The sequence below is a fragment of the Crocodylus siamensis genome, chromosome 8, assembly GCF_052110815.1.
Source record: "Crocodylus siamensis isolate JL-2025a chromosome 8, ASM5211081v1, whole genome shotgun sequence".
Classification (NCBI taxonomy): domain Eukaryota; kingdom Metazoa; phylum Chordata; order Crocodylia; family Crocodylidae; genus Crocodylus; species Crocodylus siamensis.
This window is the reverse complement of record NC_143402.1, coordinates 79,553,282-79,569,131: the sequence shown is the minus strand read 5'-3', so window position 1 is coordinate 79,569,131 and position 15,850 is coordinate 79,553,282. Positions and strand designations below refer to the sequence as shown.

Here is a 15,850-nt window from a genome sequence, read left to right as displayed (position 1 = left end):
TTTCTTTCTCCTTCCCCAGTACCTGTGTGCCCTGGTGGGCAGGGTCTGCTCCTAGCCCAGCTGCCAAGCAAACACATGCTGTGTATCCATCTGGTGTAGCCTGAGCCTGCCAGGTGTGCAGGGGACTTGTGTGTGTTGTGGTGAATCGTGTTCAGTGATCTTGTGGGTTGTGCAGCCTTGATGGTTCTGCTCTCGGGAGGGCGCAAGGCAGACTGCAGCGCGCAAGCAGGAGCCGGGACCGTGCGCTCTTCCGGGGGGATCTGGGCCGCTCTGGTGAGACCGTCCGTGTTCCTTCTGTCCGTGGCCCCAGCTGTGGCTTTCTGGCAGGAACAAAGATTAACACTCTCTCTCCTCAGAGGAAGGTCCCCATCCCCTTCCTGCCAGAGCAGGCAGCTGCTCCCTACCTCCAGGGCGGGGAGCTGGGAATCAACAGGGAGAGGGGCAGAGCAGGCCCCTCTGCCAGGGGAGGTGAGCAGCGGTCAGGCTGGCTGGCTGGGGTGCTTTGCCCATGCATGGCCCTTGTGCTGAGGGCTGGAAGGGGCCTCCAGCATCCTGTGGCCCAGCTCCTGCAGGGTGCAGGAAGGTGCTCCCAGGGCAGCCAGCTCCCGGCTGCTGGCTCTGCGCGCCCGCCTGCGTCTGCTGCAGTCTGCCTGGAGCTTATTATACCCGCTGCCAAACTGGAACGTTACCAGAGATGTAAGAGAGGGAGCACGTGCCACAGGCCCAGGGCTGCCCTGGGGGTGAGGGGCCACGGGCTCTGTTCCGCCTCAAACTCGCTTCTTTTCAGGTCCAAGAAGTCTCTGAGACGGGCAAGTCTTTTAGGAGACAGAATTGGAGCCAGCGCCATGGCCGGGCCCAGACTCATGACAGGGTGTAATAAAGCGGCGCCTGCCGACCCTGTGCTGCGGCCCCGCGCACCCGAGCAGTATTTATTATAAATTATTGTCCTCCCCGCTCTGTAGGTGGTATCTGTGGGTGAGGGGCGCTGCCCCGCGGAGGTGTTGTTAATTTATTTCTGTATATAGTGTACGTTTGTTGATATGAGGCTTTCTTTATTTTGTATATGACCAATAAACTTCTTTTAAAGAGACCTGCCCTGGCGCTTCCTTGGGGGTGTCGCAGCGCTCCTCCCCGCCCGGCGGCGCTGCTGCGCACCAGCCCGCCCGCGCTTGGCGGAAGCAGCCGCTCTGGCCGGAACCCCTGCTCCCTGCCCGGAAATGGCTGAGCTGGTGCGCTCCGGAAGCGGAAGTGGTGCTGCGGGCACCCGGAAGTATCCGTCTTCCGGGGACGATGGCGGCCGGCGGGAGCCTGAGCCGCTCGGAGCGGAAGGCGGCGGCGCGCGCCGAGATGCTGAGGCAAGAGGAGCTGCGCGAGCGGCGCAGACAGGTACCGCCCGCCCCGGCCCCCCGCCCAGCCCCTATGACCGTGCCCCCGTGACCGCGCCCCCCCGTCATTGCGCAGGTGTCGCGGGTGCTGCAGACGGCGGCGGCGGAGCGGAGCGCCGAGGACACGCTGCTGCTGGGCGAGTGCGAGGACGTCGTGCGCGATCTGGAACGGCGGCGCAAGAAGCGCGAGGGGCAGCGCAGGCGGCAGGAGGAGGTGGGTCCTGGGCGGGGAGACCGTATCTTCAGCTCCAAAACAGGATACCTGTGGGCGGGGGGGCAGTGATATGCTGCTGCCCCTTGCTCCAAGCCTGCAGTCTCCCTGCCCCTGCTGGTGCCCTCACTCCTGAGCTGCAGCTGCCCTGGTCCTGACCCTGCTGGAGCGTGGCCACTCAGAGTGAGCCCGGCCCCAGCGCAGGCTGGAGCGAAGAGGACGGGAGGCTTTTGCGCCTTCCCCCAGGCCTGGTCATGGCTTCTGTTCCTTTCCCCCTCCCCCCTCCCCAGCCTCTCTTGGCTGCTCCACCCTGCAAGCACAGGCACTGGCTCTTGTGCTGCCAGCCCAGCCCCAGGGTTTCCAGCTGGCCTCAAAAGGTCCTTCTATCCCCTCTGGAGGGGCAGACACCCCCTCACTCCCCTGTCCTGCTGCAGCCTTGCAACCAACTTACCTGCCTGCAGCTCCCTACACATGGTACTGCTCCCTGCCTAGAATTGGTCTTCTCCCTGCTCCCACCGGCAAAGTACAGCAAAAACCCAGGCATTTGGTAAGATTTGAAAAACCTGCCACAATGGAGATTGGAGGACTCAAAAAGACGACATGTCCAGGAAAACCTGGACGTATGGTAACCCTACTCAAGGGGCTGGGGCCTGAGAGACGCAGTCGCAGCGCCAGGCTGCAGCCCCATACGATGACGGGAGCAGGCCCTTCACAGCCCTGGGCTCCCCGTTTCTAGCGGTGGTGCTTCAGGCTGTGCCCAGTAGGAAAGCAGCAGCAGTGCAATGGCCCTCACCAAGGGGTGTTGCTACTGGGGCTCCTTGTCCTCCCTGAGTGTTTGAGTCCCGGGTTGGTCTAGTCCAGTAGCCTCCTCCTCAGGCTGGGCCCTGCCCTGCCTTGGGAGAGGCCAAGCAGAAGTGGCGTCAGCCAGCGGCATGTAGGCAGTGGCTCACCACAGCTCAGAGCAACAACGCTGCTTTCTTCGTCTATTTTCTCTAGGTCTGTGATGAGCCCCAGGAGTTAAAGAGGAAAGTCAGCGAGCTGGCTGCAGCTGTGCAAAGAGCCAGGCACATGGTTGTCTACACAGGAGCTGGAATCAGCACGGTAGGGTTCCTGGAGCCAGCACTGATGACTTTTGCAGTGCCTGCAGTTGTGTGGTTCTGCCAGAAGCCTTACAAGGAGCCTCTTGGGTAGCAACAGGATTGCAAGCAGTGGGTTATGAGCTCAGAATTGGGAGACTTAAGATCCCATAGTCAGAGACTGGCCTGCTGCTTGGCTGCAGGAAAAGCGCAGGCTCAAGGGGACCTGGTGGCTGTCTGTAAGTACATAAGGAGTGTACATCAGGATCTGGGAGAACATCTGTTCAGAGTGTCCCAAGGGATGACAAGGTCAAACTGTCACACTCCTGGACTCCTGGAAGACTTTCAGGCTGGACATAAGGAAGAACTTCATTACAGTCCAAGCCCCCAAGGCCTGGAGCAGACTGCTGCTGGAGGTGGTGCAAGCACCTACTCTGGATTCCTTTAAGAGTCAGTTGGATATTTATCTTGCTGGGATCCTGACTCCAGCTGACTTCCTGTCCCTGGGGCAGGGGGCTGGATCTTCCGAGGTCCCTTGCAGCCCTAATGTCTATGAAATACTGCTCCTCTACTATAAATATTTGCAATGAACAGTGTCCCACAGAGATCAACCAAACTGTTACCCAGTTTGGAGAAACTAAAGAGAGGTTCAAAACTCTGTTCCTTGTTACAGAGGGGAGGACCTGGGAGTGCTTCATACTAATAAGGCATTTAGGTAAGATGTGGTCTGGAAGGTGACAACAGGAGAGCTGTAGCTTAAAAATGGGGGTACTGAGCAAGGCAGGTGGGCAGAAGGTTGCCCAGCGAAGAAGGGAAAAGATCTTGCGTGAATTGGTGGGTGGAGGTGGAGATGTGTTCTTCTCTGCAGGCAGCTGCTGAATTTGCTGAATGGAGGGTGAGTGAGGGAGGGTGGATGGAGCCGTGAGCCTTCCCAGCAGGTTTCTGTCTCTTCCCTAATAACAGGCAGCTTCGATCCCAGACTATAGGGGCCCTAATGGAGTGTGGACGCTATTGCAGAAAGGCCAGAGCATCAGGTAAGCAGGTGATGTTTCTAGGCTTTTTCCCTTTCCCTCTCCTGAGGTGACAGTCTGTAGCCTCCCAGAAGGGAAGTCCAGAGCTGGGCACAGGGGCTAAAGCTGAATGTGGCATTAGTGGCTTTCTCACTTCCTCTTCCGTTCTCTTTGCCAGGGCTGCAGACCTGAGTGAGGCAGAGCCCACACTCACGCACATGAGCATTGCCTGCCTACACAAACACAAGCTGGTAAGGCCCTAGCTCCCTGGCGTTCTACTGAGGGGCAGACAGCCTTCTGGGGCCTGCCACTGGGAACCCTCCAGCAGTTGGCTACTCAGTGATGGCACCCTGGTGTCTGCAAGGGAGCAGCATCGGAGCTTCTTTGGAAGCCCAGTGTCTTATCAGCGTAGCTTCCCCATTCCTTATTACTCCTCTGTGGCTGCCTTTCTTTCAGTACCTTAGTTATAAGCTCCCACTAGGGATGGGTGCGGGGACTTGGTCATTAATGAGCCCTCAGTAGAATTGTGCTGAGCAGTGGGAGCCTTTTAACCTGAGTTCTGAGCACATGCTGATTTGTCTTGGCTCATCTGAGTCCTTCCTTTAGCTGCTGTGCTCTGCAGAGCTCTGGGCTGTGTCGGGAGCATGTCTGCAGTCCCCCCGCATGTTGTCAGCTCTGTCCCTCCCCCACAGGTGCAGCATGTGGTGTCTCAGAATTGTGATGGGCTGCACTTGCGGAGCGGGCTGCCCCGAGCAGCAATATCAGAGCTGCATGGAAACATGTACATAGAGGTGAGCAGCTAGAGCAGGGGTGGTCTGCAGCTTCAGGGCCTGGGCACTAACAGCAGTTGGCGCAAGGTTCTTCCTCAGGACACCATGTATCAATTGCACTCAAGCCTTAGCAAACCCCAGGTTAAATCAATGCAACATGCACCCAGCTGAGCCCTTCTGACCCAGAGGTCCTGTCCTGTAGGAGCCAACCTGCTTTCTATAGCTCCCTCTGTGCTGGATGCACATCAGGAAGGTGCCTGCTCCCTTTCCCTGCTGGTTCTGAAGTCCTGCTAGGCCCAGCCCCCTGCTCTTGCAGGCTCCCGGGGGCAGGCCATCCTGTTCCACAACTGCATCTCTTCGCTTCCTTCCCATGCTAGGTCTGCACGTCCTGCACACCCAACAGAGAGTATGTGCGTGTGTTTGATGTCACAGAGCGCACTGCTCTGCACAGGCATGACACGGGCAGGATGTGCCACAAGTGTGGGGCATCGCTGAGAGACACCATCGTCCACTTTGGGGAGAAGGGCACCCTGAGGCAGCCCCTGAACTGGGAAGCAGCAACAGAGGCTGCGACCAAAGCGGACGTGATTCTCTGTCTGGGTTCCAGCTTAAAGGTAACACCTAGAGACTTGGTGAAGACTTACCAGCTTTCTCCCATGGTGATCTGCCCTGGTGCTGAGCAGTCTCCTCCCATGCAGACAGCTCTAACCCCTGATGTCAGGACTCGCCCACCCCTGGGATAAACCCTGATCCCAGAGAGACCTCCCTCCCTCTTCCTCTTCTGGTAACGTTCCTCCTCTCCTTGCTCATCTGGTCCAGCCTGTGCAGCTGGACACCCCTGGCCATGCTGACCGCCTCTCTCTTGTGGCAGGTTTTGAAAAAGTACCCACGTCTCTGGTGCATGAGCAAGCCCCCCAGCCGCCGTCCAAAGCTGTACATCGTGAACCTCCAGGTGAGGGCCGTGCTCCAGAGGGGCAGCTCAGCTCCATCGCACCCTGTGGGAGAGCCTGCAGTCACCCTCACAGGGAGGAGTCTGGGAGCAAGACCGCCTGAATCTGAGCAGGACAGACTGCAGGGAGGGCTCCCCCACGGCTGCCGGACACTGTTGGGTCCAGACAGACTGATGTGAGCAAACCCGGTGCGGCCCCATCTGGGTTCTTATGTGTCCCTCCTTGGTTCCCTGCAGTGGACTCCAAAGGATGAGCTGGCTGCCTTGAAACTGCATGGGAAATGTGATGATGTGATGAGGCTGCTGATGGAAGAGCTTGGTCTGGAAATCCCCTGCTATGACAGGTCGGTGCAGGGCCTGGCGGGTGCGATCCCTCATGCTGGTGTGGTGTTGTGTTGTGTTGTGTTGTCCTGGGGGTGCCGGTTAACCAGCCCTTTCCTGCCTGCAAACGGCAGATCCCTGCTGCCTCCTGCCCCGGGGTCAGGGAGGGAGCGTGTGAAGTGCAGCAGGGAACCTGGTGGCTGCGGGCCCCTGCACAGCCACGTGAACTCTGCATGTCCTGCCCACAGCAGAGTGTGCACACGGGGAGCAGGGCATCGAGGCACCCCTGCGTGGGGAAGCAGCACCTGAGGCTGTGAGTGAGAGCAGGAGCGGTGGCAGGGCTGGTCGGGCGGAGTGTGCTGCAGGGCACGTGTCCTGACCCGTCTCCTCTCTGTCCGGCAGGACCCAGGACCCCATCTTCGCGCTGGCTGTGGCGCTGCGGCCCGGGGAAGAGGGCAGCCACTCCCGCAAGCCGGTGGCCCCACTACGGGGTCTGGAGGGAGGGCGCCAGGGGGACCCGGGCTCCCTGCTGCCTCCCGCGCCCCTGCCTGGCGGCTGGTTCGGCCGTGGCTGCGCCAAGGGCTGCAAGAGGAGGAAGGCGAATTGAGGCACCCAAGCACCCCGGACTCTGCTCGCCCCCCCATCGTGGGGCCTGGACCTTTTCTCCCCGCGGGGCCTGGACTCGACCTCCCCACCTCCGTGGGCCTGGACTCTGCGCCGGCGGGGGCGGGGCGGGGCGGCGCGCGCAGAGGTGCGGTCACGTGACGCCAAGATGGCGGTGGTCAGGTGGACGGCGGGGCGGGGCGGCGCGGGGGGCAGTCGGCGCGATGCTGCAGGACGGAGCGGCGCCGCGGCCCGTGCGCGTCTGGTGCGACGGGTGGTGAGTGCGGGGGGGGGGGGGGGTGCAATAAAGGCCGCGCGACCCGCCCCGGCTTCCGCCCGTCCGTGCGCCCCGTGCCGGCCTCACCGCCGCTTCCTCCGCAGCTACGACATGGTGCACTACGGGCACTCCAACCAGCTGCGCCAGGCGCGCGCCCTGGGCGACCGCCTCGTCGTGGGAGTCCACACAGACGGTAAGGGCCGCCCGACCCAGGCTGTCGCGCACGCCGACAGCCGGGAACCTGTCACCACCCCCCGCCCCCGCTGCGGCCCTCGGGGACCGTCGGTCACACGCTGACACCCGGGGTGCCTGGAGCTGTCACCCACAGCCGTGGCCCTGTGGTGTCGTCGGTCACGTGCTGACAACTGGGGTCGCCCGAGGCAACGTGCCGTGGAGCTGTCACCCCTGACTGGGCATCGGGGACCATCAGTCACCCGTTGACACCGGGGGTTGCCCCAGGGAACCTGCTCAGAGCTGTCACCCTCAGCCGTGGTCCTTGGGGACCATCAGTCACACGCAGGCACCCGGCGTCGCCCGGGGCAACATGCCACGGAGCAGCCCTGCACTTGGCTGTAACCAGCTTTCTTGTCCCACCAGAGGAGATTGCCAAGCACAAGGGCCCCCCGGTTTTCACCCAGGCGGAGCGGTACAAGATGGTGCAAGCCATCAAGTGGGTGGATGAGATTGTGCCGGGGGCCCCCTACGTCACCACGCTGGAGACGCTGGACAAGCACAACTGCGACTTCTGCGTGCATGGCAGTGAGTGTCCAAGGCCCTGCGTGCCCAGGGGCCGAGGGCGGTCAGGCCAGTCCTGTTCCCTCTCTCCTGCCTCTGCTAAACCCTTTGGGGCTGCTCTGGAGCCCTGTGCCACCTGCCATAGTTTTCCCAGGCCGGGAGGTGGCAAAGGGGAGTGTGACAGAGCGGAGCTGGAGAGGTGACAGGAAAGCAGTGGCTCCGGTGTTCTCTGCCCTGCCTTGGCACAGAGTCGGTTCTTGCAGCGTGGCATCTCCATGGGGGGGTGAGGCTGCCCCGCCCTGGGGAAGGGCTGGACATTGAACCTCCAGCACAGAGCTCACGGATGTCTGGGATGTGGGCCAGGCAGCCGTTGCCATTGCCATCACCATCACCCGTGCTCCGACATGTCAGCTGGTCCCCCTCGGTCCTTGCCTCCCCCTGCCCAGCCACTCACTTGGCTTTGGAGGGAGCAAAGGGGATAGCGCTCAGATGCTTCTGTCTCTCTCTAGATGACATTACTCTTACTGTAGATGGCAGGGACACCTATGAGGAGGTGAAGGCAGCTGGGAGATACAGGTAACTCGCTGCCCCCCAGGTCTGGCGCCTCTTCTACTCTGACTTGCTGCTCAGCGCTGCAAGCTAGCAGGAGTGGAGGGGGAGGCACGCTTGTCAGTGTGATGCCTTCGCCTTGCTGTGAGGGTCCTTGCCTTCACTGCTTTTGCCTTCTGGAAGGTGCTGTGGGCTATCAGCCAGCTGGCCAGCAATCTGTGGAAGGTGCTGAGCTTTGCTCCCTGTGCACTTCCACAGCTGTAAGAAACCAGGTGGCTGTGCTGCTGGGGGGCAGCTCCTGTGCCATGAGGGGAAGGGGAATGGCAAGGTGCTGAGAGACAGATCCAAGCATCCTTGCCTTTCGTGGTGCTGGAGGATAGGGGCCAGGTGTGGGCTTCGTGGGCAGCGTCGCCTCCAGCCTCTGCCTGTTCTCTACAGGGAATGCAAACGTACCCAAGGCGTGTCCACCACTGACCTTGTGGGCCGCATGCTGCTCATGACGAAGGCACACCACAGCAATATAGTAAGTCAGGCAGCGGGGCAGGTCTGGGCCGGCCCCTCCCATGCTCCTCTGCTTCCGTGGTCCCTCCTGGGCGCTGCTGTCACCTTGCACCAGGGCGATTTGGAGCTGAGCTCCTTGATCTGTTGCCTCCAGGGGCACGGGGTTTTGCAAGCTACAGGTGGGCAGGGCTTGCAGAATCCACTGCTAGTCTCTGCTTGAACCTCCTGCGAGCCAGGGATTTAGTGCCTGATACTTTGCCTTGCTTGGCAGGGTCTCAAGGCTTGTAGTCTCTGGCTCCAGGAGGCATCATGGGAAGTCACGGGCCTTTTGCCAGTGACCTCCATGAAGGAACATGGAGCAAGCTCCAGTGAGCCAAACCCATACCGGCACCCCACATAGCAGCCAAGTAGAGTCTGACACAGGCTGTCCCCTTCAGCCCACTGGGCTGGCCTGCAGTGCTCCCTGCCCTGGAGCTGCTGGAGTATCGGTGTGGAGAAACCTGTTCCCACAGGGTGGTGGCGTGGCCCTATGGGAGCCTGGGTTCTGCCATGTGCTGGCCAGCTCATTAGGGGCTGGCAGCCCAGGAATGCACCTGCGCTCTGACTCCCTGCCTCTTTGCAGGACGAAGACCTGGACTACCGGAAGCACACAGATAACTTTGGGAAGGTGCGTGGGTGTTGTGGCCAGGGCTTGCCTTGCAGTTTGCCCTCCAGGGCTCTGACCCATTCAGTGAGCCTGTGAAATGCTGTCGTAGTTCCTGATGTGCACAGGTGAACGTGGAGAAGGCTGGGAGGCTACTGTTGACAATGGCAGCCCAGCTACAGCACTGGGCCGTGGAACCTGCTGAGGCCACACCGAGCCTCTGTCTTGCCCATAGAGTCCACTTTCCTTGGGAGCGGGGTCCTATCTAGGTTTCCTCAGCAGACAGGCTGAGCCAGGGCAGCCAGCCCTGGGGGTGAGGGGGATTAAATTCCAAGCCTTATCTGCACAGTCACAGCAAACAAGTATGCTTTCCCAAGAGCTGGAACCCACACTAACCAGCACTGTGCTGCCAGCCAAAGCCTGGGGGTTCCTGCACCTGTAGTCCATAGACCCTTCTGCTGCTTCTCCAGCTGAATCAAGCTGCTCTACAACCTCTGAGCAGGCGAGCATGGGGGGTGTCACCTGGCTCTGTGCTCCCAGCTCTCCAGCCCCACAGACCTTGGTTGGTTGCTGGATTGTGCACATCATCTGGGTGGGTGGGATGTGGGCCAGTTTGGTTGCGCCCTGGTCTGAGCTCCTTGGTGCTCTGCCCAGCACCCCGCATTCAGCGGGTTACTGTGGTGCTGACTGGCTCCGGACTCCCTGCAGTCTTGCTAAGGCATTCAGGTCCTCCATGGTCTGCTGTGGAGCCTTCTGCTGCCCCGTTCTCTGTGGACCACAGTCCGGGGGAAGGGGTTGCCACTTCTGGCTCAGTTTCTTTATTGGGCCAGGCCTTGGAGCTGTGGGCTTGGGTTTGCAGAGCAAGGACCGGTTTCCCAGACCTGCCATGCGGTGGGGCTGGGGAGCTTCTCTGCTTGGTCTCCAGCACTTTGGCCAGACCCTCCCCCATGGGGCTGTTTGGAGAGGGGAGTCGCACAAGCCCAGCCCGGCTGTCTGTCAGTACGAGGCCTGACCTGCGCTGACCTGTACCACTCTCTCCCCAGCATCTCCTTCCACAGCTCTTGGAGGAGATCCTCCACCCATGCAGCTCAGGGGGCTGGGGGGAGAGTGTGCGACTCTGGGTGCGCCTGCCTGCTTGGTGCCAGGAGGGCAGGTCAGCAGTGAGGCATAATGTTGGCGAGACTCCTCCAGGGGTGTGTGTCCCCTACCTGCTCCACCCTGCCCTTGGCTGCAGGCGGAACCAAACTGTTGTGCTCCTCTCTTTAGGGCCCCAAGGGTCACAGCCCCTGGACTGGAGTGTCTCAGTTCTTGCAGACATCCCAGAAGATCATCCAGTTTGCGTCTGGGAAGGAGCCACAGCCAGGAGACACCATCATCTATGTGGCTGGAGCCTTTGACCTTTTCCATATCCTTTGACTGAGCTGCTGAGACGGGCAGGGTGGGGAGGGATAGGTGTCTCATATCCTGCAGCAAGGGTTAGTGCTTTGCACTTGAGGGGGTGGGGCAGGGTCTGACCCTGGAGAAAACACCCCCAGGTCCATCATGCACTGGATTTATGGTTATAGGGCCCTGGTTCCTCAGGATGGGACCTGGCAAGGAGCAACCACCCCAGTACGTGCAGCCAGTGATGAACATGCCTCAGGCTCCCTGTCCCTGCTGTTCTCAGTGGCTCTGGCACACCACGTCCTTAACAGGGGCTCAGACATTGGCCACATCGACTTCCTGGAGAAAGTGCACCAGCTGGCAGAGAGACCCTACATCATTGCTGGGCTGCACTTTGACCAGGTCAGCAGGGCAGTGCCTGGCCCGGGCTCAGGACTGCCCTATGCCCCATCTGGGCTTGGGCGCCCTTCCTCCTTGTTGGGGGAGAGGGCAGAGTCATCTCCTGCAGAGCGTGAATGCGGGGTCATGCCGGGAGGGAGTGGGTTTGGTCCTTCCAATGACAACGACTGGTGCTTTGTGTGCAGGAAGTGAATCGTTACAAGGGGAAGAACTACCCCATCATGAACATCCATGAGCGAACACTCAGTGTCCTGGCCTGCAGGGTGAGTGTCTGGCCAGAGCTCTGGCATGAATCAGCTGCTGCCTTCTGGCCCCTGGCCTGGAAACCCTGGGCAATGTCCTCAGATGCCAGGGAAAGAGGGTTAGCCTGGTCTGGCTTGCCTGGAGGTCCATGGGAGCTCCTGGGTGCAGGGATGCTGGCGTTGGCAGTGTGGAACCTGACACTCATCCTGGCAGGGCGCCAAGGCTCAGTGCCTTAGCCTGGGGCTAGGAAAACAAGGTCCAGGCTGCGGTCACTAGAGTTGCTGGGGGACTCCCTGCAAGGCTCTGGGGGGCAATGTGTTGCCTTCTGCCCCAGGATCCAGCTACAGAAGGAGCCAGAGGCAGGTGCTGCAGTGCAGCGGTGCGGTATATTGTGCCTGTGAGAGGCTGCTGTGTTTTAATGGAGCAGCGGGTGGAAGGGTTCCTGCAATGCTCTGGGCAGCTGATGGCTGGCACTCCACAAGCACCTGCCCCAGTTCTTCCACTCTGGCTGGGCGGATGGTGCATGTGCCACCAGCACTTGGAGCTCAGGTCCTTTCGCACCTTCTGCCTCTTGAGGAAACACTGCTGCAGTTCTCCAGCAGCAGGAGCCTGTGTAGGCAGAAGGCCCTGCTGTCAGCTCTGGTACGGCAGGTAGTTTCCCATGCTGGCCAGTGGCTACCTGGAGGTGCCATGATAGGGTCCACGCCCTTTAGAGGGAAGGTGGGCACTAGTGATGGACACTGACTGCTAGAACCTCTTCCCTTCCTAGTCAGTGCCAGAACTCACAGAACCGAGCAGCTGAGCTGACATGGAGGGTGGGGGGAGCAGTGGGGAGGGACCCTGCTTCTAGAGTCATCCCTGGCTGCTTGCTTCTAGTACGTGTCGGAAGTGGTGATTGGTGCTCCGTATGCTGTCACGGCTGACCTGCTGGATCACTTCCGGGTGAGTCGGGTGTGCCCTATTCAGACACTATGCACACGAGTGAGTTGGGGTGTCAAGGGGGGCATGTCCCTGTGCAAAGGCCGGGAGGCGGCAGTGCATGGTGGTATGACATGGGGAAGCACGTGTGTGTTGCCTCACGGTTGTGACTGCTTTGTGACTGTGGGGCACCAGCCCCCTCCAGGCTGTGGCAAGGGGAACCATTAGCTGTGGTTCCCCGGCGGCTGCTGCGGTGAGCGCAGGGGTGGGGCATCTGCACTTGGTTCCAGTGGCTGGCTGTGATGGAGGGGTCAGCCCGGGGAGGGGGGCGACCATGACAGCGACTGGGCTCCTCTTACCAGGTGGAGCTTGTGTGTCATGGGATGACGGAGGTGGTGCCAGACAAAGATGGCTCCGATCCATACATGGTGAGTCCTGTCCGATCCCCATCTGTCTTTCAGCCTCTGTGGGGGGTGGTGTTTGTGCCGAGCTGTCACCCAGGTGGGTCGTGGCAGCAACCGAGCCTACAGCACCCTTGGGACCATTCTGCCTGTTAGCCACTGCTTTGCTTTTGGCTTCCCTTGCCCTTGTGACAGTGCAAACAATCCTCTCTGCCTGCCAGGAGGAGCTGCTCCCTCCCCTTTGCTTTGCTTGCTTGGCAGGCAGGTTTGCTCCGCTTCCTAGGAGATGGCTCTGTGTCACGTGCCCAGCAGAGTGCCTGGGGACCTGCCCCAGCTCCTGCTCAGCCTCGCTCATGAAGTCATAAATCTGGAGGCTGGCGCACTCTCCCCGGCTCAGCTGCTGCGTTTGTTTTAGGAGCCCAAGAGACGTGGCATTTTCCAGCTGGTCGACAGCGGCAGCAACCTCACCACAGACCTCATTGTGCAGAGGATCATTAAGAACAGGTGGGCTTTCCTCTCTTGGCTGGGCGGGGGGAGGTGGTGGGCCCAGCTCCGCTAGAGTTGGTTTGCAGCCCTGGGCAGGTCCCTCAAGCCAGGCTTCCAGAATAGGTTTACATGCGTGGCCATGCAGCAGGTGGCAGCAGGGTCCCTGCACGTGCCATTGTGCACCTCGTGCCCATCACTGCCTTGAGTGCTGCTCCTGTCTCCACTTGCTCACTCTGAGGTTACCTGAATGCCCCGTAGCTGAGCTGCTTGGCAGCCTATGCCCATTGTTTATTATCAGAGGCAGAACGATTGGTCTGCTCTGGCCCAGGGGCAGCCCTGTGCTGCCATTCCTGCCCAACAGTCAGTGTTTCCCGTTTGAAATTGGAGGCCTTCACCTGCCAGGGCTTTGGCAGTGGAGGGCTTGCAAAGCCGTGGTCAAAGTGTCTGTTCCTCCAGGGCCTGGGGCCAGCATAGCGTGGCTGTGGGGAAACCTGGCTGGAGCAGAGGCCTGTGGCGACCTTGTGGGCCCTTGTGCATATTGCAGGTTGGAGTTTGAAGCCAGGAACCAGAAGAAGGAAGCCAAGGAGCTGGCAGTGCTGGAGGCCATGAAGAAGCTGGAAGAGGAGAAGCAGCCGGGGGGCCCGCAGAGCTAGGCTGGCCACAACTTTGTTGGGGGGGGCCACTGAGCAAGACGGGGCTCTTCCCCAGAGAAACAGAGTGAGCCGGCCTGGGGCCCTCCACTGAGCTGGGGCTCCTGTTGGCCCCACAGCGCTGGTCCTGCCTCCTCTGGCTCTGCTGTGCTGCCTGAGGCACAGGGCTGATGCTGGGATGCTGCTTCTGACTTCTCTCATTAACACTCTTCCTGGAGAAACAGGGGAATCAGTTTTAATCCTAAAGAATGTTTTAACGTGCTGTGGTACTTTGATCTGCTGGCACATCTGGCGTCTCCTAATGGGCTCCCAGCACCCTGCCCTTCCCTTGTCCTGTCTCCAGTCTGGTTTGGATTGGCCCCTGGCCCAGGCAGCTTTACATGCAGCAAAAGCCCCTTCCTGGTTGATAGTGGAGCTCTTGCCCCATCCCTGCCATTCCTGAGGGCCTTTGTGAATGAAACCCTGGGCCTGATCTGCCAGCTGCTTCCCTGGTGTAGAAAGCCCTGAGCCTGGGGGTGCTGCTTTGTGCTGCGCAGGGGCTTCTGCAATGCCCAGAGCAACTCTGCTCAGTTTGGGAGGAGCTTGCCTGGAGCCAGCTAGCCTGTGCTAGTGACCCGTCTTCCCTGAGAGCAGCCCAGTCCCCACCTGCACCCAAAGGCGCTGCTCTGGTGGGGTGAATGCAGCAGCTGTCAGGGCAGCTCAGCACTAAGGCCTCCCGCAGCCAACCAAGGAGACCATCCTTGGCACTAGGAGGTTGAGCTGTGAGCAGTGTGGCTGTGCCCTCACCAGCCGCAGGCACTCTACACTACTTCCTGGGGTGTCTCTGCTTGCCACAGAAGCTTGTTGCTCATGGGCTTCTCTGATGCTGGGATCTGGTCATGGTACTGGCAGTGAGCCATGGAGGGTTGATGCTCTCCTGCCCCCGAGGGAGCTGGGCAGGCTGGGGGAATCCAGGACCAGGGCCCTTTCTGCCCCTCATTTCCAGGTGGGCGGGGGGCTGCCCCTGAGCTGGCAGCTTGGTCCTTGTAGGTGGGTGTTTTCTATCAGTCTCTTGTAAACTTTTGCTGCTGCGAATTAATAAAATGTCGTTGAGGAGTCGTTTGCACCGTGGTGACCCGTTGGGGGCAGCCTCCCTGAGCAGGGGTCACTGCAGAGCTAGGCCCCTTCCTCTTGGCTTGGCTCTGGCAGGGCCAACAGGACACTTGATTATGGGACTGGAGGAAGGAAGAGCTTCCCAGGACTGCTGCTGCCCTGGCCCATAGCTTTGTGCAGGCAGCTTCTAGTTCTTGGCCCATGGGGTCCTGGTTGGGCTGGGCAGTTTGGTGAAGCTGGTGGTTTCCTAGAGGGGTTGAGCAAGGGGCTGCGCTGTGGGAGCCAGAGCCAGGCATGATGCGGACTCTGTTTCAGGAGGTGGCCAGGTCTTGCTGTGCCCCTCTCCCTGACCCTTGGTGACGTTCCTGGTGTCTGGTCCCCTGAGGGTGCCCATCTCTAGCTGCTGGTACTCCTGGTGCTGCTCCCAGGGCTGGCTTGGCCATACCAGCTCCTTCCTTGCCTGCAGTACAGAGCCAAGCAGATGGGTCTGGCAGAGGAGCCCACCACCGCCTTTGAGGTGAGCCCCACCCTCCCGGTGCCCACACCAGCCCTGGGTGCCACAGTGGGCAGAGGCACTGCCTGGCAGTCTGTCACGGGGGCGCTGGACTCTTCCTTGCTCTTTCACCGGGGGACCAGCCATGGGGGCCATCTCAGGGAGCTGGCAGCTATCCTGGGGGCAGCCAGTGCATGGGGATGAGGTGCAGCTTGTGGTCAGGGACCTCTGCTCACCTCCGGGTCTGTGTCTCGCTTCCTGCAGCAGTGACCCCTGTTTCTGTTGCTGGGACTGCTGGCACATACGCGACGGATCCACCAGCACCCTGTGCCCGGGGCCCATGGTGCAATGTAGGGCCAGATGTGCTGCGTCCCCAGCCTGGGGGGTGGGGAGGACCCAGGTGTCCAGGCCTGGTGGATCCCTGTTCCCCAGCAGGAGAAGCCTGTGTTGCACAGGGCTGGGGCCTCTCCTCTCCCTTTACCAGGGGTTGTGTGGACCTGTCTCCTGCCCTCCCCGGGCCATGGGCGGGGGAGGCTGCGTGTTCCCTGGCTCCCCTGGGCAGGGCCGTAGGATGGAAATCTCCAGGCTCGGTGTTTGTCGCTTGTTGGCATTTCAGGAACAAATCTGTCATTGATGACACAGCCCTCAGCTGGAGCGAGGAGACCTGGCACTCTGGAGGGAACAGCAGCTTCGTGCCCCCCACGCTGCCTCCGCATGCCCAGACAGCTGGGCCCTTGAGAAAGCTCTGTGCCGCC

At 60.6% G+C, this 15,850-nt stretch overlaps 2 protein-coding genes across 6 annotated transcripts; both read left to right on the top strand.

The window, feature by feature from the left end:
* Positions 1-1,164: 1,164 nt before the first annotated feature.
* Positions 1,165-6,329, top strand: SIRT7 (sirtuin 7). 3 transcript variants are annotated; one of them, XM_090059521.1, is made up of 10 exons: positions 1,165-1,386; positions 1,480-1,599; positions 2,593-2,697; positions 3,636-3,706; positions 3,861-3,933; positions 4,375-4,473; positions 4,830-5,066; positions 5,324-5,404; positions 5,639-5,745; positions 6,125-6,329. In XM_090059521.1, the coding sequence occupies exons 1-10, from the start codon at positions 1,291-1,293 to the stop codon at positions 6,327-6,329; spliced, it is 1,194 nt and encodes a 397-aa protein (XP_089915647.1). In that variant the 5' UTR covers positions 1,165-1,290. The 3 variants fall into 3 exon arrangements, with proteins under 3 accessions (XP_089915647.1, XP_089915645.1, XP_089915648.1); XM_090059519.1 differs by having other exon boundaries at positions 1,462-1,599; XM_090059522.1 differs by lacking the exon at positions 6,125-6,329 and adding an exon at positions 5,971-6,046 and having other exon boundaries at positions 1,462-1,599.
* Positions 6,330-6,340: 11 nt separating this feature from the next.
* Positions 6,341-14,600, top strand: PCYT2 (phosphate cytidylyltransferase 2, ethanolamine). 3 transcript variants are annotated; one of them, XM_090059524.1, is made up of 13 exons: positions 6,341-6,473; positions 6,707-6,795; positions 7,200-7,361; positions 7,847-7,913; positions 8,325-8,409; positions 9,010-9,054; positions 10,297-10,436; positions 10,734-10,815; positions 10,998-11,075; positions 11,932-11,997; positions 12,336-12,401; positions 12,790-12,878; positions 13,405-14,600. In XM_090059524.1, exons 2-13 carry the CDS (start codon positions 6,714-6,716, stop codon positions 13,511-13,513), a joined length of 1,071 nt encoding a protein of 356 aa, XP_089915650.1. In that variant the 5' UTR covers positions 6,341-6,473; positions 6,707-6,713; the 3' UTR covers positions 13,514-14,600. The 3 variants fall into 3 exon arrangements, with proteins under 3 accessions (XP_089915650.1, XP_089915649.1, XP_089915651.1); XM_090059523.1 differs by lacking the exon at positions 6,341-6,473 and adding an exon at positions 6,481-6,602; XM_090059525.1 differs by lacking the exons at positions 6,341-6,473; positions 7,200-7,361 and adding an exon at positions 6,481-6,602.
* The last annotated feature ends 1,250 nt before the right edge of the window (positions 14,601-15,850 follow it).

Excerpts from the sequence above, each read along its gene's own strand:
- PCYT2 (XM_090059523.1), top strand. The coding sequence starts at position 6,550 with ATGCTGCAGGACGGAGCGGCGCCGCGGCCCGTGCGCGTCTGGTGCGAC. Across the intron at positions 9,055-10,296 it reads ACACAGATAACTTTGGGAAG|GGCCCCAAGGGTCACAGCCC; the intron begins GTGCGTGGGTGT and ends TCCTCTCTTTAG. Across the intron at positions 11,998-12,335 it reads ACCTGCTGGATCACTTCCGG|GTGGAGCTTGTGTGTCATGG; the intron begins GTGAGTCGGGTG and ends TCCTCTTACCAG.
- SIRT7 (XM_090059519.1), top strand. The coding sequence starts at position 1,291 with ATGGCGGCCGGCGGGAGCCTGAGCCGCTCGGAGCGGAAGGCGGCGGCG. Across the intron at positions 1,387-1,461 it reads TGCGCGAGCGGCGCAGACAG|GTGTCGCGGGTGCTGCAGAC; the intron begins GTACCGCCCGCC and ends GTCATTGCGCAG. Across the intron at positions 3,707-3,860 it reads CAGAAAGGCCAGAGCATCAG|GGCTGCAGACCTGAGTGAGG; the intron begins GTAAGCAGGTGA and ends TCTCTTTGCCAG.